At 44.9% G+C, this 23867-nt stretch overlaps 1 protein-coding gene across 5 annotated transcripts in view; it reads right to left on the reverse strand.

Annotated features, from left to right (window-relative positions):
- Positions 1 to 8439: 8439 nt before the first annotated feature.
- The window catches only part of NCAPG2 (non-SMC condensin II complex subunit G2), a 65382-nt gene continuing 49954 nt past the window's right edge, over positions 8440 to 23867 (reverse strand). For 4 of the 5 annotated variants that reach the window (XM_025993729.2, XM_072763284.1, XM_072763285.1 and 1 more), the window contains 4 exons: positions 19537 to 19640; positions 18700 to 18800; positions 16705 to 16804; positions 8440 to 10974 (listed from right to left, as the gene is read on the reverse strand). In XM_025993729.2, coding sequence (XP_025849514.1) covers positions 10923 to 10974; positions 16705 to 16804; positions 18700 to 18800; positions 19537 to 19640 — 357 coding nt within the window. In that variant the 3' untranslated portion in view covers positions 8440 to 10922. Of the gene's footprint in view, positions 10975 to 16690; positions 16805 to 18699; positions 18801 to 19536; positions 19641 to 23867 lie in introns of all 5 variants that reach the window. The other variant, XM_072763287.1, reaches the window with a different exon arrangement.

Raw genomic sequence — 23867 nt, forward strand, 5'->3', positions numbered from 1 at the left:
GTAAACTCAATCCAGCAATACATTTAAAAAGAATCCTTCACCACAGGACACCTGGATGGCTCAGTCAGTTAAGTGTCTGCCTTTGGCTCAGGTCATGACCCCAGAATCCTGGGACCGAGTCCTAACATCGGGCTCCCTGCTTCTCCCTCTGTCTGCTGCTCCCCCACTCATGCTCTCTCTCTGTCAAATTAATTAATTAATTAAAATAAAATAAAATCTTTAAATCATTCAACATAATCAAGTGGGATTTATTCCCCAGATGGAAGTGTGATTCAATACTCACAAATCAATCAACATGATACATCACAGCAATAAAAGAAAGGACAGAAAACACATGATCATTTAAAGAGATGCAAACAGGGGATCCCTGGGTGGCTCAGTGGTTTGGCACCTGCCTTCAGCCCAAGGCATGATCCTGGAGATCCAGGATCAAGTCCCACGTCAGGCTCCTTGCATGGAGCCTGCTTCTCCCTCTGCCTCTTTCTGTGTGTGTGTGTGTGTGTGTGTGTCTCATGAATAAATGAATAAAATCTTTTTAAAATTTTTAAATAAAAAAATAAATAAATAGATGCAAACAAAGCATATGCCAAAGTAATACATCCATTTATGATAAAGACTCTCCAATAAAGTAGGTCCAGGGGGAGAATACGTCAATATAATAAAGACCATCTATGAAAAACTCACAGTGAACATCATACTCAACAGGGGAAAACTGAGAGCTTTCCCCCTAAGGTCACGAACACAACAGGGATGTCCACTCTTACCACTTTTATTCAACATGGTGCTGGAAGCCCTAACCAAAGCAATCAGACAACAAAAAGAAATAAATCATCCAAATTGGTAAGGAAGAAGTAAAACTTTCACTGTTTGCAGATGACATGATACAATACCTAGAAAACCCTAAAGACCACCAAAAATCTATTAGAACTGATAAATGAATTCAGTAAAGTGAATTCAGTAAAGTAGAGCAGGATACAAAATTAATGTACAGAAATCTGTTGCATTTTTATATACTAATAATGAAACAGCAGAAAGAGAAATTTAAAAAACAATTCCATTTACAATTGCACCAAAAATAATAAAATATCCAGGAATAAACTCAAACAAGGTGGTGAAAGACCTGTACTCTGAAAACTATAAAACTTTGATGAAAGAAACTGAAGATGTCACAAACAACTGGGAAAGCATTCCATGCTCATAGACTGGGAGAACAAATATTGTTAAAATGTCTATATTGCCCAAAACAATTTACACATATAATGCAATCCCTATCAAAACATCAACATCATTTTTCATAGAACTAGAACAATCCTAAAATGTGTATGGAACCACAAAAGACCCCAAATAGCCAAAGCAATCCTGAAAAAGAAAAGTAAAGCTAGAGAGGGGTATCACAATCCCAGATTTCAAGATATACTACAAAGCTGTTGTGATTTAAAAAAAACAAAAAAAAAATAAAGAAAACCAGTGTGGCACTGGCACAAAAACAGGGGCATAATCCATGGACCAGAAAAAGAAAGAAACCCAGAAATAAAACCCCAATTATATGGTCAATCAATCTGTGACAAAGGAGGCAAGAATGTCCAATGGCAGAAAGACTGTCTCTTCAACAAGTGGTGTTGGGAAACTGGATAGCTACCTGCAGAAGAGTGAAACTGGACCACTTTCTGCCTGAAGAGTCTCTCCCTCTGCCCCTCACCCCACTTGCGCATGCGCTCTTTCTCTTCAAAAATGGGTAGAAGACATTCTCCAAAGAAGACATCTGATGGCCAACAGACACATGAATGGATGCTCAACATCTCTTAGCCTCAGGGAAATACAGATCAAAACCACAGTGAGATCCCACCTCGCACCTGTCAGGATGGCCAACATCAAAACCCCATGGAACAACAGGTGTTAGGAGGATGTGGAGAAGAAGGAAGTCTCCTGCACTGTTGGTGGGGATGTAAAGTGGGGTGGCCTCTGTGGAGCACAGGAAGGAGGGGCTTCAGAAAGTTAGAAATACAGCTACCTTTGTGATCCAGGAATTGCATGACTGGGTATTACGGCAAAACACAGAAAAACACTAATTCAAAGGGATACACACACCCCTATGTTTACTGCAGCAATACTTACAATGGTCAAGTTATGGAAGTACCCCAGGTGCCCATCCATTGAGGAATGGATGAAGATGTGGTGTGTGGGTACACAGTGGGATATATGTATGTACATGCACACCAAATGGAGTATTGGCCATAAAGAAGAGTGAGATCCTGCCATTTGCAACTACACGGATGGAGCAAGAGGGTATTGTGCTAAGTGAAATAAGTCAGTCAGAGAAAGACAAATACCACATGATTTCACTCATATGTGGAATTTCATAAAACAAAGGAGCAAAGGAAAGAGCGAGAGAGATGGGGGGAGGAGGGAGAAAGATAGGAAAACCAAGAAACAGACTCTAGCTACAGAGAACACCCCGGTGGTCGGCAGGGGGAGCGGTGGGGGTGGAGGAAACAGGGTTGGAGGCAGCCCTCACCAGGAGGAGCAGAGTGCCCTGTAGAGTTGCTGAATCCTGTACCGCGTGCCTGAAACCAACACAGCGACACAGTCCATCAACTACTACACTAGAATTAAAATTAAAAACTTCAAAAAAAAAAATGGGGCAGGACATCATCACGATGGCAGAAAAAAAGTTTTCTAGTGTCTCACCTTAATCACCCATGGAAGAGACAGCCTTTATGGAGTCCAGGGGTCTGATGGAGAAGTTCCAGCATGTTGTTGGAGCACAAAATAATAATAATATTAATGGTTATTCTTCATGATTGGGTGCACTGGAGACGCCCCCCTCCACCACCACAGCACAGCTCAGGGCAAGACAGCCCTCTGGTTCCCTCCATTCAGTGAAGGCCTGGGTGACATCCAGCTGCCCCCACTGTACGGGATGCCACCAAAAAACCTATGTCTTTCTCAGTGCCATAGAATACTGAGTGTGCTGCAGGGCCGGGGGAAGGTGGGGAGAACAGAGGAGCACCGGAGGCCTGCTGACGTGCCCTGGGAGGGTCCCATGACCAGCTCCCCGGGTGTGCCTCCGTGGGAGCATGCTTGTGCATGTGGGTGCTGAGCACTGTTCCAGAGAGAGCTAAAGGACGGCCATCAGCACCAGTCCGGGCCTGGGCAGGGTGAGTGCTAACACTTCTGGGGACGGCAGCACTATGGGCTAATGCACCCCCTTGGCGAGCCAGGGTGTCACTGTGGTCTGCCACCACAGCCCACCAGACACACCCCATGTCGTTTCCCGGGTAACTGAGCATACCCCTGGGATGTCAGCCTTAGTGCTGGGAGCTACAGATTAGACCCCTGCCGTGGGAAGAACAGGTTCTGAAGCTGGAAGCAAAGAGAAAGTCTCTTTGCACCCCCTCCCTACAAAGATATTGAATCAAAACCAATACTACACGTGAACAATGTGGTATCTTGATAAAATCGAGTAGCACTCAACGATAAAGAATGAACAATAAAGACGTGCATAAAGGGAAACAGCCAGACACAGAATACATTTGTGTGATTTCATTTCATGAAGCTCCAGAACCGGCAACACCACCCAGTGACAGGAACCTCCAGGACTGAGGGCAGGAGAGAACTTTCTGGGGCAATGGAAAGGTCCTCATTGGAAGGGGGCTATGAGTTGTGTTGTTGAATATACTTTTAAAAACTCATGAAACTGTAAACTTAGGATTGGTGAGTTTTACCACATGTAAGTTATTCATTCAGTTTTTTAAAAAGTAATAATTTCTCTAGAATTTCAGACACCTGTCCTCAAAGATTGGAACACCTCCAGGTGGTGACTCCCGCCCCATGACCTGTACCCCCCAGCAAGGCCGGCGTAGCAGGCAGAGGTGTCTTGGAGGGCAGGAACATCCTCATGACCACAGCAAAAACGCAGGACACAGGCCCGAGTCTGAACTCAGCGAGGGTCACGCCCGCATCATGCCACAGCCAGAGTACAACGCACAGCCAAGCCAAGAAGCAGGTGGGCATGACCCCAACGTGGGAGGGCCCCGCGAGTGGTGTGGGGAGCTGTGTGGACACACGGGAGCTGGCACAGCCCAGCACCTAGAAGGAAGAGTAGTCCTTGGAAACTCTCAGGATTGGGAGCTGCACATTCTTACAGGTCCCGGATAACCCTAAATGCCCTCCAAGCACAAGGTCTTCCAGCCACAGGGCAGACTGCTCTGCCATTGGCCCTAAAGCCAGCCGGCAGAGGCTGCTGCACAGGTGGGCCTGCACGCTGCTGCAGACAGGGTAGCATGACGCCAGCCGGAGCGCCTTCGTCTGGAGCACCAGCAGGCACTTCGCAGTGATTATTTCATTCTGGAGAAGATTATCTCGGCTTGCCATGGATCCTCAGAAATTAATCCTCAGGGTACCCCGCAGGAGACCCTCGCCAGACACCCAGGGGGCTGTGGAATGGGTGCAAGAAGGGAGTCACAGAGCTCCGGCCACCACACAGCGCTGGCCCTAGGCCATTTCCCCTCATGCCACGTGCATCTCATGGTCCCTTCCCGTCACCCACAGCTGAACACAAGCAGAGCACCACCGGGCAGCGTCCAGGCAGCCCTAGAAGGGGACCAGAAGCTCCCTCCAGGAGGGTCTCCTGCTGGGGAGGCAGCTCAGATGCAGGACTGCCTCCCCGTGTTGGCCAGGAGACCCTGCTCCACTCCTCGAGCACTTGGCAGAAACAGCCTTAGGAGCGGGTGGCCAAGGACAAGGGTGCAGCACAATGCAACTGGCATCTTTTTGGGGAAGCTGCCCAACATCCTAGTTTCCTACACCCGTGTGCATTTCCTGTGGCTTCGACGACAAAGTACCACAAGCTTTGGGGCTTAAAACACAAATGCATTCTCAGGGTTCTGGAGGCCAGCAGCCAGCGGTCTCACCGGCCTAAATCGAGGTCTTGTGGGGCCACGCTGCCTCTGAAGCCTCAGTGGAAGGCCCCTTCCATGCTTCTGGCAGCTTGCGCTGGCTGCCTGCAGCCCTCAGCTCGTGGCCACATCCCTCGTGTCAGCCCCTGTGGTCACTCTGCCTTCTGTGCGTGTGGCCAGTCTGCCTGGCTCCCTGATAAGGGCCCTTGGGATGTGGCATCAGTGCCTGTAGGTAGACCAGGATCACCTCCCCCAACTCAAGATCTCGACCTTCATCACATCTGCAACATCTGTTTTGCCATGTGTGGTAATATGGGCAGGTTCCAGGGGTTAGAACACGTAATGTGGGGCCATTACCCAGACTACCACGGGGCCCCTCAGAGGGCATGAATCCACACACTGTGTTTATCCCAGGAATTTATTTATGTCTTGTAAAACAATCTACCCTAGAAACTTAACAATGGTCTTTCAGCCCCTCTACCAGATTCAGGACAGGCCCAAATTGGCATGGCCACAATGTACCGCGTAAGTAGAGGAAACTCTTCTCCCTCTGGGCCCCATCCCAGGCGTGGAAGGTAGAGAGTCATGGAGGTCATGACGCATGGGGTCAGCACACTGTGGGGTCCCTGAGGCTCAGTGGGGGCAACCGAGGAGCTGGGGTGAAGACTGCCTCAGTGGAACCTGGAGAGGCCATGGAGCGAGAGTCCATTCTATTGTGTGAGTTGATTCATGGGCAGGAATTGGAAGCCTGGCTCATGTCTGCCCCTTGTACACATTTACACACTGCACCCATCAGTCTGTAAGGCAGGAGATCCAGAACCCTTTAGAAACGGTTCTGCGTGAGCTTCTCAAATACATTCGGGCAGCTTATTCACATTTGTTGTTTGCTGTGTCAGCAGTGGGAGGTGCTTCATGTGCCATGAGTGATAGGCTGAAGAGATGTCCCCAAGGGACACAGGACTCCCTGTCAAATGCTGGTGCCAGGAATCTATGGGGAAATGTAAACTGGGAAATTTCCTCTTGCTAAAAAAAAAAAAAAATTTCCTCTTCCTGGAAAAGAAACACCAAAAATGGCTGCAACGTGACAGAAAAGCCACATAATGTAACATGTTAGCAGGAGAATGAAAACACCTCTGCTGAGATTAATCCTTCAGAAATGTCCTTTATTTTACAAAGAGGTGTGGTTCAGACATGAGTTGGCTAAAAAATTTGGCAGAAGGTCCGTGAGGACGTGGGCCTGAGGGGCGACCACAGGGCCTTCAGCCAGCATGTGCTCCTGGAGGAACAGTTTCTAGTTTACTGTTTTGTGTTAAGGCAGTTTTTAAAGAACAGCCACCTGTCTTCACGGATCTGTAGATAGCAGGGGACTGACTAGCGTGCCAGATGGTCCCCTAACGAGGGCTGCTGGTTAGTGACAGCACTGGATAGCCTCTGCACGAGGGGGTCCCCTTCCCTGCCCTGGGGCTGGTGTTCGTGCTGCCAGGCCAGCCCCGGGAGTCTGATGAGTGAGGTGGTCACATGACCAATCAGGCCTTGTCACGTTGTCTCCATTGTTTGCTGCCTCATCCCTGGAGGGTGCTTTGCTGTTGGACTGTGGTGTGAAGCCGGGTATGCGTACATGGTGGTACAAGGCTTAATGCTGGATGTTAACAGGTGGTGCCAGGTCTTCCGTCCCTCTTGCTGCCTGGCCAACTCACGTCCATGCACACACCTCTGGCCTCTGACCAGCTGGCCACCTTTCAGCTGTGCCCATGGAGACAGGGCTCCTCTTGAGCTCGTACACAATGTATTGCACCGGGAGACCGCCCCAATTGGGCCTCCAGAAGGCCCGGCTGCTGCACCCTGGCCACCCCAAGGGGCTCGGCATGTACTGAAGGTGGATGGCCATGTGCACCAGCAGAAGCTTTGTCCTCAGGAGGACACTCCCTCACCACTGTCCTCTGAGGCTGACCCGTGTGGGGCACGAGTCCTGCCCTGTCCACAGGGAGGACTACACCTACTCAACTGGGCTTACACCCAGAACATTAGCACAGCCAATTTCCTCTTCCCTCACTGGCCATGAGGGATCCAGGCCGCGGTGTATGAACAAAAGCACGACATGGCACATCCTTAATCGCCCAAGACTTACTTCCCAACCCCAGAGCGCGCAAGGCCCCACACCCAGCCATCTCTTGCTCACAAGGCCCTATCCAACATGATGCCCTAGAATCGTGAGACTGGCTGGCCTCCAGCAACATGTCCACGTAGGATTTCTTTGGACTGACGGTGAGAAGGTTACGAGTTTAGGGGAAAACTATGTAGATTTTTGTTCATTTCATATGTGAAGAATCCCTCATATTCTTTTCCAAATAAGGACGGAAGAGATGTTTGCCCACCAGAACCCACCAAGGCCAAGTCCGAGGCCATCTGCTAACCCTAGACCAGGTGGCAGCATCCACGCTCGTCTTCCAGGATCCATCTGGCTCTGTGGGAGCCAAGCAGTGAGCTAAAGAGAAGGGGGATGGCTCCATCCATTTATCCTCCTCAGGTCTTCCTGATGGCACTATTTCCACCACTCCTCTGACATCTCATGCTTCACTTGCTGGCTCAGTGGGGCAGGGCTGTTTCTGAGGCCTGTGGGTCAGTTGGCCAGGCTCCATTTATGACCTGCAGCCCAGCGCTGCTCCCCACTTAGGTCAGCTCAGACCCAGGGACCTCACAATATTTGGGGATCACCTTTTCGTAGAGTCCCAGAGCAGTCACAGGCCTCTTTGGGGAGAGACTAAGTACATCTTCTTTTTGGGGAATTGGCCCCTTGGTAACTCACAGCTCAAGTCTGGAACCTGGACAAGGATTGAGATTTTTCACTGGGAGCCACTTCTGAGAGGCCTCTGGCTATACCCCAGACTTCCTCAGGTGGTAGAGATTGACCAGAGCCCTGGCTGCCCATCTACAGTGGGACACTGATCCAGGACCCCCCTCAGATCCCGACTCCCCCGGGCAGGAACAAGACCTCCAGCCTCGCTGTCTTTACGACCATTGCACCCACCTGCCCGACGTTCACTTGCTGCCACCGGGTCCTGTTGTTCCCGGCCCTGTAATGCCATGGCTGTCCAAGAGCCTGGCTCCTCAGCGGGCTGTCCTGTCAGCCAGGGAGCCACTACTGGCCTGTTGTGTGGCCCTGGAGGCCTGCCCCCAGGGTAGACATCTGGCTTCAGCGAGGGCTGTGTCCCCCCATGGAACACAGCCCCACAGGGGGTTACCTTGCCTTAAGCAGTGCCCACACTGACACAGGCAGCTCTCTGAGCCTCCTTCCACTGTCTGCACAGTGGTTCTGGCATCTTCACTGTGTGTGGCCATCACTTCTTAGAGCTGGCCTAGTGGTGATCACAGGTACAGAGATCTGTATCTGAATGCTTCCAAGTCCTGTGCCAAAGATATGTTTGCTTTCTCTTCCTTACATTTGATTGTTTACATTTGTTTCTGTTTATGTTGTTAAATAGTGAATACATAAGAATATAATGTGTGTAAGGTTATAAGCAGTAAAACGAGCACACAAATATCTATTTCCAGTTTATTTCTGCATTTGCTTTGAAGAATCTTACATGCTATCCACCCTTCTCTTCCATACTCAACATTCTGAATTATTTTTCCTTGCTTATTGATGTTATCAATATGTTAATGATGGGCAGCCTGGGTGGCTCAACGGTTTAGTGCTGCCTTCAGCCCAGAGCATGATCCTGGAGAACCAGGATCAAATCCCGCATAGGGTTCCCTGCATGGAGCCTGCTTCTCCCTCTGCCTGTGTCTCTGCCTCTCTCTATCTATCTGTGTATCTCATGAATAAATAAATAAAATCTTAAAAAAAAAAAAAAACTCTCCAGAATGAAATCACACTATGTTAGTCTGTGACTTGTTTTTTCCCTCGATACCATGCTCCTGAAGTGCCCTCCCCATCCCCACCTCGTCATCCCTAACAAAGCAGAAGCCACGTTCCCCCACACCCCAGGGCTGCCTTGCTCACTACTTCCACCAGCTGTTGTAGACACTGATGCTCTGAGCGTCCTCATGCATTCACAGGATTCCTCTAGGATTCCTCTAGGATTTATACTTAGATTAGGATTTTATCAACTGTTTTGGCCGGAGAGAAATTATTTTTTCACAAATTGGATTATTTCTCCCATCAAGACTGACACAAGGTAAAGAGAAAACCTGACTATTCCGAAAACTCATATATATACTTAAAAAGCTAATTAAATGTTTAATTAAAGACAGAAAACACCAAGCTCTTCCCACACAGAAAACACCAAGTTCAGACAGACTGAATTGAGTATTATAACAAATCCAAGGAACTATTTCTAATCTTACAGATTTCTAACAGAAATCCAGACAATTCCAGGAATCCAGAAAGACAGAGCATTCCTCATTCATTTCTTTTCTTTTTTAAAGATTTTGTTAAAATCTTGGGCCCAACATGGGGCCCAAACTCACAATCCCAAAATTAAGAGTGGCATGCTTCACCAATGGGGCCAGCCAGGAGCCCCTCAGTTCATTTCTTAATACTAAAATAAACATGAGCAAGGGCAAAAAAGAAAGAATAAATCACATTTGCCAATACAGAATAAAAGTCTTTGTTCAAAAGTAGCTAAAAGAGGGATGCCTGGATGGTCCAGCACTTAAACTCTGCTTCCGACTCAGGGTATGATCCCAGAGTAGGTCCTGGGATGGAGTCCCACATCAGGCTCCTCGCATGGAGCCTGCTTCTCCCTCTGCCTAGGTCTCTGCCTCTCTCATTCTGTGTCTCATGAACAAATAAAATCTTAAAAAAAAAAAAAAGCTAAAATAAGTAACCCTCACCTCCCACTTCTCAGCTATCTCAGAAAAACCTTACCCTAACTGCTTTTAACTATGGTAAGCAGTCCATTATGGTACTTTCTTAGAGAAATAGTGAAATTGGTGTTTCTTTACCATTTTGCTGGGGGCAGAGGACAGAATGAGCAAGCAACTAAAGTCTCATGTCCCATCTATCACAGGTGGCTGCTCTACCACGACACGGGGCCCGTGGCTAATGGACTCACAGACCTGGTAACTGGGAGCAGACAAGCCAGGGTCTTGGACGATGGGCTGGTCCTCCACTGGCACCATGTCAGCTCTCAGAAAAAAAAGACAAAGTAACAGTGATTCACCTCCAGGCTGAAGGACTCTGTTCTCTGACACTCATACTTAGAGCCACTGGGCCCATCCTGACATCCAGTAAAACAGCATCAAGACCAGAAGGGGAAGGGAGGCCATTGTAGGACCCCACATGTGGCTCCTCTCCCTACATCTGGCACAGCCACTCCCTCTGCTTTAACACCTTCTACTTGGCAGAATTCAACTGTTGTCTCTAAAAGGGAAGCATCATATATATTTTTTTAAAGATTTTATTTATTTATTCATGATAGAGAGAGAGAGAGAGAGAGAGAGAGAGGTAGAGACACAGGCAGAGAGGAAGAAGCAGGCCCCATGAAGGGAGCCCAATGCGGGACTCGATCCCAGGACTCCAGGATCACACCCTGGGCCAAAGGCACTAAAGATGCTAAACCACTGAGCCACCCAGGGATTCCCATATAATATTTTTAAATAAGGTACACAAACAGATGTTCTCATCGCTTTATTACTCATAGCTTCAAGCAACATTTTATATATATATATATATATATATATATACACACACATATATGTGTGTATGTATACACACACAAGCACATATATAAGTAATTTTTAAAACAACCATGTTCGCTAGAAAAGTGTCTTTTTTTCTTTGCACCACAGGTTTCTGCACTGCACCAATGATACCTAGAGTCCTTTATATTAAATATATTATTTATGCAGGCACCTGGCAAAAGCGTAAGAACCTCTGAGTTTCCTACTTATAATTCCCCAAATAAATCCCACCCCTATGATACGGGTTATTAATATTAAAAACCTAGGAAAATACACATTCATTTCATTTTTACTAAGTCCTTTTTCTCTGTTTTCACACAATCATAGATGTTGGCTTAGTTATGAATTCAAAAGTGCCCCCAGAATTCTTGATGATGATTCATAGAGAAACCTAAAACACAAAGAAAGACAATTAACAGAAATCAGCGACCAAGATACCCTAACGTATACTTTCACAAAATAAACCTAGAAACGTTTCACAACTGAATACACACTGAGAGAGAAAGCTGAAATACTCAGTAACTTTCACCAATTGCTTCTCATATGTAAAATGGAGCAAGAATCCTGATCAGAGGAAACCACACTTGGACAGAGTCGTCATCACTGCTCCTGTGGCCAACAGCAGTTCACAGAGACCCAAAGCACTCTTCGTGCAAACAAAACACCAGGCCAGGTTTCCTATAGGTGACCTCCTATTTATTTTCTCAGAAGTACTCTCATTTGTGAGGATTAAACCATGACTCAGATACACAGCAGATTCATAAATATGAATTTCATATTCATATTCATTTCATATTCATTTCAATATGAAATATACATTTCACAGTCGTGGGCTTTATTTCCTTCCACAAAAACACAAAACAAATGGAAACTATTTCCCCAAGACTGGCTATTACACTGACACTTACTTCAATCACTTTTCAACGTACCTCACTTCCCCTGGCCCTCCCCCACACCTGTCCCAGGAGATACTTGCTCCTCCCTATCCCACAGAACCAGCTTTGGACTGAGCCCACTCTAGCTGCTCCTACTATTTGTTATTTTCTCCTACTATTTGTTAAATGACTGCTTTTTTGGGTCTATTTCTCACTTGTCTTTACCCCATGACTCCTCTTCATCCATAGACCTGTGTTCTGAGGTTCTCCTACCACATGATCTTTCAGACCATCTGGAATCTGAGTCTCAACAGTGACATCTCTCCAGTGCATCAGGGACATGTTTAATTTAGGATTTTTAGTTCTAATTCAGCCTTTTTGGGTATAATTGATTTTTCCTTTGAAGATCATATTATTAATGGTCTGATTGTGCCCCCCCCCTGCTACTTGAGCAATGGCTGTTCTGACTTTCTAACTGCTGGGGTACCCTACATGTGTGGCTCTTCTGTCGTGCCCTCGTGACACCGCAGAGGCAGGATGGTGGACAGTGAGAGGCACAGGCCTGTGGAGGTCACTATCATAGCAGCGAGAGGCGGCAAGCCTTAGCCAAATGACCTCCCTGGGCCAGGGTTCTTGTGACGAGATGTTGAAGCCAAGTGAGATGCTTGTCTACCTGAGCTCTCAAAGTCTTTTTTTTTTTTCTCAAAGTCTTTAAATCTCTCTCAGCAGCTGAGACTTGACCCCATCCACCATCAGGCCCCACGGCTTCCAGTAGGGTGTGGTGTGTTCATGCGCTGAAGAATATCCAACATGCCACAGGAGGGGCAGACAAAATCAATTTTCCGAGAAAAACAATTAATAAGATAAACAATGCCTGTTTTTATTTACATCTAGTTTTAAATTATCTATACCAAGGTCCACTGGGCATTGATGATGACAGAAGCTTGCTTCTAAATGAGGTATAAAAAAGCATCCTGTCCCAAAATCATTTTAAAAAGACTATTAAAATTTCATGCAGCAGAATAAAATGCTTGATAACCAAACAGAGGTGATTTTGTCATGGAGAACCCCTTCCCTTCAGGTTCTAATAACAAGGCTTAATGCTGGAGGTTTATGCTGGACACTATACAAGTTGCCTACACACAGGCATAATTAATATTGGCAAGTAATTTGCTTATGATTACAGTCCATTTACTTGGTGGGAAAAATTCATGATATAACCTGAGCCATAAGAAATATTTATACTTCTAAAATTTCTAATTATAAATTTATTGCTATTTCCATACTATTTATGAAAGTAATAAATATAACATACTTGGCATTTAAATGCACTACTGTGCTGGCAAACGTATGCTGTTCCTCTTGAGAAATTATGTCCAGTTTACATTATGCTATACTGGGTGAGGCAATTAAAATGCAATGAGAAGAATTTTTTATTTAGCGCCCAATAGACCAGTTAACAAAATACTAACAGTGTTGGAGAGAAAAGTAGTGCATTCGTCAAGAAAACAGGGCTTCTGGGCCGCCCCAGTGGCGCAGCGGTTTAGCGCTGCCTGAGGGCTGAGGCGTGATCCTGGAGACCCAGGATCGAGTCCCACGTCAGGCTCCCTGCATGGAGCCTGCTTCTCCCTCGGCCTGTGTCTCTGCCTCTCTCTCTGTGTCTCTATGAATAAATAAATAAATAAAATCTTAAAAAAAAAGAAAGAAACAAAGAAAAAGAAAATAAGGCTTCTGAATTAATGCCCCATTGCCTAAAATATTAATTGGACCAAAGGGTTTCCAGAGTCTTAAAAGAGAGGTTAACTTGCCTTAATGTCTCTACCTCAGCATTAAATCAGTAGTATTTTTGTATTTAGTCTTAAATCTTGTCTGTTTTAGAATGATTTTTCTTTAGATGCTGGTTTTCTACAGCGTGTTTCTCGCACATATAGGAAGCCCAAATTTCATGATCTAGTCCTATTTTTACTGGATGTTCCCTCCTTAAAGGGAAGAACTCTTTTTGCCATCTTTGTATCAGCGTTAATATCTGCAGGGAGCCCAACGTGGGGCTCAATCCCACGATCCTGAGAGCATGACCTGAGCCGAAACCTAGAGTCAGATGCTTAACTGACTGAGTCACTCAAGATGCCCCAAGTTTTGAACTTCTAAGGCTTTTCTTTCTCTCTCAATATAACTAATGTGATTTAAGTACTTACCTTAAAACTCTGTGCAAGTGGGAATAAAAGAAATTTCTAAAAAGGAGCAAATAGCCCTGTTCTCTAACATCTTCACAATAGTACACACACAGCATTCTACACCCAAAAAAGTTATCCTTGCAAATGGTATTTCTAAGAACAAAGAAATCTTGTAAAATATTTGCACTTCTGGGGCACCTGGGTGGCTCAGTGTGACTCTGACTGCAGCTCGGATCATGATCTAGGGTTGTGGGATTGAGCCCCACCTTGGGCTCCTCACTGGGTATGGATTCTGTTCAAGATTCTCTCTCTCCCTCTGTGTCCCCACCTCCCCAGCTCACACTCTCTAAATAAATAAATAAAATATTTTAAAAACTGCTTGGACTTCTGAGATTGTTATCACATCCTATGAAAATAACTTATCATTTATATAGGTTATAATTTTTTTTTAAAGATTTTATTTATTTATTCATGAGAGACAGAGAGAGAGAGAGAGAGAGGCAGCGACACAGGCAGAGGGAGAAGCAGGCTCCATGCAGGGAGCCCGACGTGGGACTCAATCCCGGGTCTCCAGGATCACGCCCTGGGCTGAAGGCGGCACTAAACTGCTGAGCCACTGGGGCTGCCCTATAGGTTGTCTGATGCACCTAGTAAAACTATTTATACTGCCATGTGTTTTCTGAAATATACAAACATTCCTCACTTCCTCCAAATCAGAAGATCACTCCCCTCTCCCCCATAAATGTCTAGAAATAAAACAAGCTCATAAAACCTAAGAGTCTGTTGGGTTTCTCCATCTCATATGCGGTGGCAAACCTGCCTTTATTAAAACCACATGGTAAATATTCATTAATTTTTAGGATGAAGTATATAATTGAATACATTCCCTCTGCTCACAACCGAGGTCATGCAAACCCCTACCTACTCCAGTGCCCTAGTCAATGACCTGGTCTGTGGGGACTTTCTCTTCCCAGTTCTGATCACTGTAGAGACCAGACTTTGCAGTGCCCTGTCATGCAAGGCCTAGCCTTCTCCAGGAGACTCTCAGGCCACTGTCCCCACTGGGCTCCCAACGGCGGCTATCTAGCCAGCAGCTACACGCCTGGAACAGCACATGGAAGCTCACAGGCTTGGCAGAAGGCTCCAGCTTTGGTTCCAGCAGCTCCCCTGGCCATTCCCCTGCCCCCTGGAGACCGGAAATCCAGTGAGTCCCATCAGAAGGCCTCAGGACTTCTCCATCCATGGAGCAGTCTCAGCCTGGGGTGTGCATTCTCCCTAAGAGCACAGTTGCTCTTCACATCTGCTTTTTCTCTCTGCTTTAAGGTTGGCTTTAACCTTCACTAGCCAATAACCTGTTATACCAAAACACCCTCCTAAGAATTTCCGACACAGAGATTTCCCTGTCCTAGTCACTATTTGGTTTCTGCCTTCTGACTGGAATGCCACAAACACTCAGGAAACACTAAACAAGGCTGGTACTGTTGTCTTAATACCGAAGTGGACTTTATGGGGAAAGCATTTCTAGAAATAAAGACTCTCCATAAAAATAAAAGGGTCAATTCACCAAGAAGATATAGGAGTTCTAAATTCATATGCACCTACAATCAGGATCACAAAAGATATGAGGCAAAATCCCTCTTATCAGAAATGCATGGATCTCAGGATGCCTGGGTGGCTCAGCAGTTGAGCATCTGCCTTTGGGTCAGGTTGTGATCCGGGGTCCTGGGATTGAGTCCCACATCGGGCTCTCTCTGGGGAGCCTGCTTCTCCCTCTGCCTGCCTGTGTCTCTGCCTCTCTGTCTCTCATGAATAAATAAATTAAAATCTTAAAAAAAAAGAAAAGAAAAGAAAAGAAAAGAAAGAAATGCACAGATCTAGCAAGCAGAAAATCATTAAGAACATAGTTGAACTTCACAGCACCATTAATCAACTGCATACAATTAATAACAACAGTGTATAAAGTATTCACCAAGACTAAGTGGGATTCCTTCTAGGTATGCAGGGCTGGTTCAACATTCAAAAATCATTTAGTATAATCCATTACAACAACAGTCTACAGAAGAAACAGCACACGATCACATCAGTAGATGCAAAAAAAGCATCTGCCAAAATCCAACACCCATTCATTATAAAAACTCTCAATAAACTAGGAATAGAGGGGAACGTCCTCAACTTGATGAAGAACATCCACAAGATATCAGCAGCTCACATCATTCTTAATGGTGAGAAATTAGCTGTTTTCCCACTAGGATCAGGAACAAGTCAAGGATGTCCCCTCTCATCACTGCTTTTCAACACTGCACTGGGCAACCTAGCTAATGCAGTGATAAAAGGTGTACAGATTGGAAGAAAGAGCTAAAACAGTCCTTGTTCATAAGTTAGCAATTTAGGTTTTTGAAGCCTTTCTTCAAAGGAGAAAGTAGCTAAGAAAAAGTGGCTACTTTCCCAGGCATACCTAAAACTATTACCTAGTTCAGAGCTCTATAGCACTTAACTTTATGAGGTTCATAAAACAGCACGAAAAACACTGTTTTTGCAGTTGGTCTGAGAATCAAACACAGGTAACAACAGTGTCTATAGAAAGCCATATTGCATGTCAAACAGCAAATGCAACAATAAACACACTTGGCTGGAGGAGCCCAGTGAACATCTTCCTGGGAGCAGTCCTGTGGCAGCAACAGGCCACCCAGGAAGCAAGAAATGACCAGTATTTCTTCAAAGTTTTGGAGGGACCTTCCCCATCCTCATTGTGGATGCCTGGGGACTGGGCAATTATGTCTTAGAAATGCCCACGATTTCACAAACAGCAAACCACTCACAATAATCTGTCTAGTTTTAAAACCATATAAAATAAGTTTGTATGCCTTTTCTGGAGTAATATTTATCAGATGACAATTTTGTTTTTGTTTTTAAAGACAAAATTAGGAGGTAAATTAAACATATGCTCAAGGAGTTTTCCAAAAGAGATGTTTCTGTCCTTATAATCCTGTTTTCTCACTGCCTGGCTGTAAATGTGCTTGTGGAGTACCCACAGCTCTTAGAAACATCCATCCAGTGCATCTAGTGCTTTACCTCTCTGTGCTGTCTTCCTCCAGCGTGATCTCCATGAATGTCTTCAGTTTTCTGTGAACAGTGGCTGCAACATCCTTCATTTTTGAACTCCTCTGTTTACCTACAGGGAAGTTATAACCAAAACAGAGAAAAGATTTTAACGTGGGCACTGTGGTGGTAACACAAGCATACTCTATCAGTGTAGGTCAAATCCAGGAAGACGGAGCCTCCCCACCCTCCAAGTCCATCTACCCAGTGACCTGTGCAACAGTAACTGTCCCAACAGGGATGTGAGAAGGTCAAGTAGATGCTTTCTGAAGCACCTCATCAGCTCTGAGGGACAGCTCCAGCAGACATGATCCTGTGAGTTCTGTCTATGCCATCAGAGACTGGATCCTCACCTGTACCTCCGCCACAGATCACAACTACCACGTTTCAGTGTCATCATCTGTGCAGCATGAAGTTAAGTACTAGGTGCTCATCAGCACCCCACCATCACTCCCTCTTGTAGGGAATATTCCCTTATTCTCCAGACCTCAGCTCAGTCCCTTAAAGAAGTCTTTTCTGGGCAGCCCCAGTGGCGCAGCGGTTTAGCGCCGCCTGCAGCCCAGAGCATGATCCTGGAGACCCTGGATCGAGTCCCACATCAGGCTCCCTGCATGGTGCCTGCTTCCCCCTTTGCCTCTGTCTCTGCCTCTCTCTCTCTCTCTGTATGTGTGTGTCTCTATGAATAAATAAATAAAATCTTTTTTTTTTTTATTATTATTATTATTATTTTTTTATTTATGATAGACCGAGAGAGAGAGAGAGAGAGAGAGAGAGGCAGAGAAACAAGCAGAGGGAGAAACAGGCTCCATGCAGGGAGCCTGACGTGGGACTCGATCCCGGGACTCCAGGATCGCGCCCTGGGCCAAAGGCAGGCGCGAAACCGCTGAGCCACCCAGGGATCCCCTAAATAAATAAAATCTTAAAAAAAAAAAAGAAGTCTTTTCTGATGTCTGCCCTGGGTAACAAAGTAGTATCCTAATTCAGTAGACATGCCACCTGATCAGACTTATGGGGACAGCTTGCTGTGACAGAAGCACTATCTGTTATGTCTTATACTATGTCAATATGTTATGTCTTAGAAAATTATTTCAACATTAGTAAAACTGAGTAAGAAATATAGAAACTCAACAGTAATATGCAGGGACATTACTCCACTTTATACTGAGGTGAGCATTTTAGAGGCGTCTCCCAACTATTTTCACAGTACTATTTCAACTGGGTGGGATATTCAAAACAGGCAGGTATAAGGTTAAGTGGAACAACAAGTATGTTAAGAATTAAGATCAAGGGCAGCCCTGGTGGCGCAGCGGTTTAGTGTCGCCTACAGCCTGGAGTTTGATCCTGGGGACCCTGGATCGAGTCCCACATCAGGCTCCCTGCATGGAACCTGCTTCTTCCTCTGCCTCTGCCTCTGCCTCTCTCTCTCTGTGTGTTTCTATAAAAAAAAAAAAAAAAGGGATCCCTGGGTGGCGCAGCGGTTTGGCGCCTGCCTTTGGCCCAGGGCGCGATCCTGGAGACCCGGGATCGAATCCCACATCAGGCTCCCGGTGCATGGAGCCTGCTTCTCCCTCCGCCTGTGTCTCTGCCTCTCTCTCTCTCTCTCTGTGACTATCATAAATAAATTAAAAAAAAAATTAAAAAAAAAAAAAAACTTAAAAAAAAATTAAGATCAAAACACTATCATTAGCAAAAGTAAATTCAGACTTTTAAGCACAGGTAACAAATGACAAATCAATAGAACTTCAATTCTGAGGACAGAGAGGGACATGTAGTCAGTCCAGTGGGGGAGGGAGACAGGTGTGGATAGGACTTGTTTCCAGGCCAGAGCAGGGTTAGCTGAGCAGAGGGAGTCTGATTGGCAGGGGACGCAACAAACATGGAACAGAGTTCCTAAACATCCCTGTAACAGTTCTGTGTGGGATCACACCCAACAATAACCCAGATGGTAGGAGAGAAAGTTTAACCTACCTTTATTAATAACCAAAATAATACGCATAACAGCTGAGAGACACACAATGCCTTCAATATCATCAGAAGTAACACACACCTTTAATTCATCTAAAAATGACCTGCAAACAAATTAATAAACATCTGGAGTTATTCTATAGTATATAAATCCTAATACTTTATAGAAAGACTAAGATCGTTAAGATTCATCAACCACCATGAATTCTAACTTTCAGGTAACATGGGAAGTTGATTCAACTCTTCTCATAATTCTCACTATCACACAGGTAAGATATTAACATCTGATGATGCTTTCTTAGAAGGGGAACAGGGACGTTCTGGTCATTGAAAACAGCTACTCTGTATACACACAGTACACACAAAAAGTTGAGTATCACCGAAAAATAACTCACAGCTGCTAAGTATGATGATTTTCCAGTTTTCGTTGAATAGACCTGCTATTACGGTTCCTCGGGTATCAGACAACTAGGCCACCAGTCCTGGATTTGCCACAACAAGCCCTGGAGCTCCAGCCAAGTGACACAGGAACAGCCATGTGCCCAAAGAACCCACAAGGGCACTGACTTCATCAGGCATTTGGGGTATACTTAGTAAGCATAACCAGGGACTTTTCAGATAGACGTATTTGAAAGAAAGTTAGAATTTCTCTTTGTAGAGGTATAATGCAAAATTTTTAAATAATGCAACTACTTTTAATTGCTGATGAGAGAAAATTCTCTGAAACCTTTTTCTCATGGAAAAAAAAAAGCATTTTTGAGAGCTGAAGGAATATAGCAAAATCTACCGAGAGCTTCAGTCACAAGAAGAATCTCAAAGCAATAAAGGGAGCATGGTTACCTGATCACATCCGGAGACTTCATTATTATTCCTATTAAACACCTTGAAAATGGTGGGAGGTCTGACAGCCCCTCAGGAAGAGTGAGCTCTTCTATATTAGAAATCTAAAAAGAAGGTCCAAATCAGTAATTTCTAAATTGAGACTGAGACAGAGCTAATCACTTGTTTTCTACTGCTGTGGATTTTCATCCAAAAACTCAAAAGAACAGTTTTTATTAACTGTTGAAATGAGTACAATAATTATGATTAATCTATTATTGTAGATAGGGGTATATTATTCATCAGCTGGAAATGAAAAGATACACACAATCAATAAGCCTTTTGTCAGATAGCCTTTAATGTAGTAGTATTTTCTGTAAATAATGCGTTTTTATGCAAGTCTAACTAGCTATTCTTACTCATCCAGGATCAGGTTTTCTCAGTCTCAGCATGGCCAACATCCTGGACTGAATAATTCCTTGCTGTGGGGCATCTTCTGCATTGCAGAATGTTGAGCAGTGTCCTTGGCCAGGAGCACCCCCGCCCCAGGCACTGCCAGTGTCCTCCAGAGAACCAGCCATAGGGCAGTAATGTTGGCCTGGACCCACGTAGGGGCTCTGCCTAGATTTATGCCCCTCATCATCAACCTTACAAGTTTAAAGTCACCCATTAGTGGTGAATGAACTCCACGTGCAAATGGCTCCTTGGAAAATCTAAATCCAGAACCATGCTCTGGAGGGGGTGGGGGCCAGGGATGCGAGGAGCTATGTCTTTGTTTCTTTTTTTTTTTTTTTTTTTTAATTTTTATTTACTTATGATAGTCACAGAGAGAGAGAGAGAGAGAGAGGCAGAGACACAGGCAGAGGGAGAAGCAGGCTCCATGCACCGGGAGCCCGATGTGGGATTCGATCCCGGGTCTCCAGGATCGCGCCCTGGGCCAAAGGCAGGTGCCAAACCGCTGCACCACCCAGGAATCCCTATGTCTTTGTTTCCTGACCCCACTCTACCCCCATCACCTCCTCCCTCATACATCCCACTACTATCTCTCACCTACCACTTGGCTATCAGAGGACTCGACTCAGGTCTAACTACACAGTACTCCTAAAGAGCCTTTCCACATGCCCTTTGGAGGATTCATAATACTAACATGGATATCAAAGTCAATCATTATGTTTGAAATAGCTGTTTCTCATTAAAACATCTTAAATGTTATAAATGCATTTCTGATAGACAAAAAATTATCAATGTGTTAAAATAAAAATGTATCTTGGGGTCCCTGGGTGGCTTAGCCAGTTAAACATCTAACCCTTGGTTTCAGCTCAGGTCATGATCTCAGGGCAGTGGATCCAAGCCCATGTCAGACTCTGAGCCCAGTGCAGAGTCAGCTTCAGATTCTCTCCCCCTCTCCCTCACTGTCTGTCAAATGAATAAATAAAATCTTTAAAAAAAAAAGGGGGGGGGGAGGGGGGATGCCTGGGTAGCTCCGTGGTTGAGCTTCTGCCTTTGGCTCAGGTCATGATCCCAGGGTCCTGTGATCAAGTCCCGAATTGGGCTCATCATCAGGCTTCCTGCAAGGAGCCTGCTTCTCCCTTTGCCTCTCTCTGTGTCTCAGGAATAAATAAAATATTTAAAACAAAATAAATTTTAAAAAATATATCCTGATATTTTTAGCATATGTAGCAGTAAGATACAGAACAACAGCACGGAGGAGAATGCTAACTGGAAGAACGTTGTTACAAGACTTTTACTATGCACAAGGACACTGTAATTTCTGTAGGGAGACTGGTGAGTTAAATGAACATACTAAAATCTCCAGAAAAACCACTAAAACAACTATACAAAGGTCAATATAAAGCCAACAGAGAAGATAAAATGGAACACTACAAACATTTCATCCATCAAATGGCAGGAAAAGAAGAAAAGTAGGGAGACTAATAGAAAACAAACACTGAAATGGTCAAATAAAACCCAAACATGTCAAAGATCTCATTAAAATCAAATGGGCTGAGCACCTCAGGTAAAAGGCAGAGACTATAAAACTGGACCAAAAGAAAAAAAGGGCTGCCCATGTGGTGATTACAAGAAACACTCAAACACATGGAAAAACCGGTTAAATGAGTGGGAAATATCAGTGAGGGTGACAGAACATGAGAGACTCCTAACTCTGGGAAACGAACAAGGGGTGGTGGAAAGGGAAGTGGGTGGGGGGATGGGGTGACCATGTGACGGGCACTGAGGGGGGCACTTGACGGGATGAGCGCTGGATGTTATGCTATATGTTGGTAAATTGAACTCCAATAAAAAAAATAAAAAAAATAAAGGGAAAGAAAAACAGGTTAAAAGTAAAAGCATAGAAAAAAAAAAAAAAGATGCTAGGTACCCTTGAAAAATGCCAGAGCAGACTATAATGAGAATACAAGGAAGAAGAGCCATCTCCTAAACAATCAGACAGCCACCGCATCACAAAGACATAGCAGTCCTGGGGATCCCTGAGTGGCTCAGCGGTCTGGTGCCTGCCTTTGGCCCAGGGCGTGATCCTGGAGTCCCGGGATCTAGTCCCACATCGGGCTCCCTGCATGGAGCCTGCTTCTCCCTCTGCCTGTGTCTCTGCCTCTCTCTCTCTCTCTCTCTCTCTGTCTCTCATGAATAAATAAATAAAATCTTTTTTTTTAATTTTTTTTAATTTTATTTATTTATGATAGGCACACAGTGAGAGAGAGAGAGAGGCAGAGACATACGCAGAGAGAGAAGCAGGCTCCATGCACCGGGAGCCCGACGTGGGATTCGATCCTGGGGCTCCAGGATCATGCCCTGAGCCAAAGGCAGGCTCTAAACCGCTGCGCCACGCAGGGATCCCAATAAATAAAATCTTAAAAAAAAAAAAAAAGACATAGCAGTCCTGAGTGCGTCTGCACCTACCAACAAAGCTCCTACATACATGCCAACTAACGGAAAGGGACGAGTCCACCACGGAGCTAACTCCTCATGATTGGAACAAGGACACAAATCTTTAAGGATACAGAAGAGAGGTCGGCAAATATATTCCATAAAGTAGTAAAATATACTGGCTCTGTCAGAACTACTCAGCTCGGCAGTTACAGAAAATCTCTAAGTAGTAGGTGTGGCTGTGTACAATATAAGTTCGTTTAAAAAAACAGAGTCACTGGTGAGTCAGGCCTGGCCCAGGGGCCACTGATTTATTTATAGTTGTTAGCTATAAGGCTCAACAGAGTTAATAAATTCTACTTCTTATTCTATATATAATCTAGTTACTAGTTTCCTAAACCAAGCTTTAAGGAGAGCCCTAAATTCTATTAATGTTTTAGGAATTTAGTTGGCTTTTTTATACTCATGGTCTTACGGTACAGAATTTATATAACACAATGCCACTGACTATCAGATTCCATCTTTTCATACTGAGAAACATTTATCATTACCTTTCTATCTTCTAAGTCACTACCCTGTGCCTTCCCTCCATGCTTCGAGGATTTCACTGAAGAAACAGAGCTTTCTGTTCTCACATGAATTAACATTTTGTTTTTATCAATCTTTACCCAATTAGGCTAACTGTAAAAACTATGTAACTGCTAGGAAAACACCAGTCCTTTACCTGCCTGTGTCTCTGCCCCTCCCCCTTCTCTCTCTTGGGTAATTCTCATGAATAAATAAATAAAATCTTAAAAAAAAAAAACAAAAAACAGACACCCTCTGATGACAGGATGACTTCAGAAGGAAAGCAAATGTGGCACATGGGTCAGTATCTGCCACATGAACTGGCTACTCAGGAGTCCCACTTCACAGGAGCTTTGATCAGCAAGGGAATCATTGCCCCTCCAGCTTTGTGGCTCTCACTCCCAATAAGGGGGAAGTTGACACATGATGATGATAGAAAGTAGTATAAAGTCCCTGTCATCTACATATAATAGAGTAGAAATGAATAAGAATGAATAAGAAATGAATAAGAAATGAATAAGTTTTGTGCTTAAACTCTTATCTAAAGTTCACATATCCTATGTTTAGACATGAAAAAGAAATGTAAGGCCTATCCTCCAGCAAAGCTGTCAGGTGCAAACTACCCCAAACTGCAGGGCAAGCACCATCCTTACCCTGCTCCACTGACGATGGCTGCTTTCGCCTTGTCAGGAAGTCTTAAATATATCACTCAGGTAGATCTCTAAAATACAGGAAGGAGGGACACCTGGGTGGCTCGCAGTTTAGCACCTGCCTTCGGCCCAGGGCGTAATCCTGGAGTCCCGGGATCGAGCTCCACATTGGGCTCCCTGCATGGAGCCTGCTTCTCCCTCTGCCTGTGTCTCTGCCTCTCATGAATGAATGAATGAATGAATGAATGA

Source organism: Vulpes vulpes, chromosome 7 (assembly GCF_048418805.1).
Source record: "Vulpes vulpes isolate BD-2025 chromosome 7, VulVul3, whole genome shotgun sequence".
Taxonomy (NCBI): domain Eukaryota; kingdom Metazoa; phylum Chordata; class Mammalia; order Carnivora; family Canidae; genus Vulpes; species Vulpes vulpes.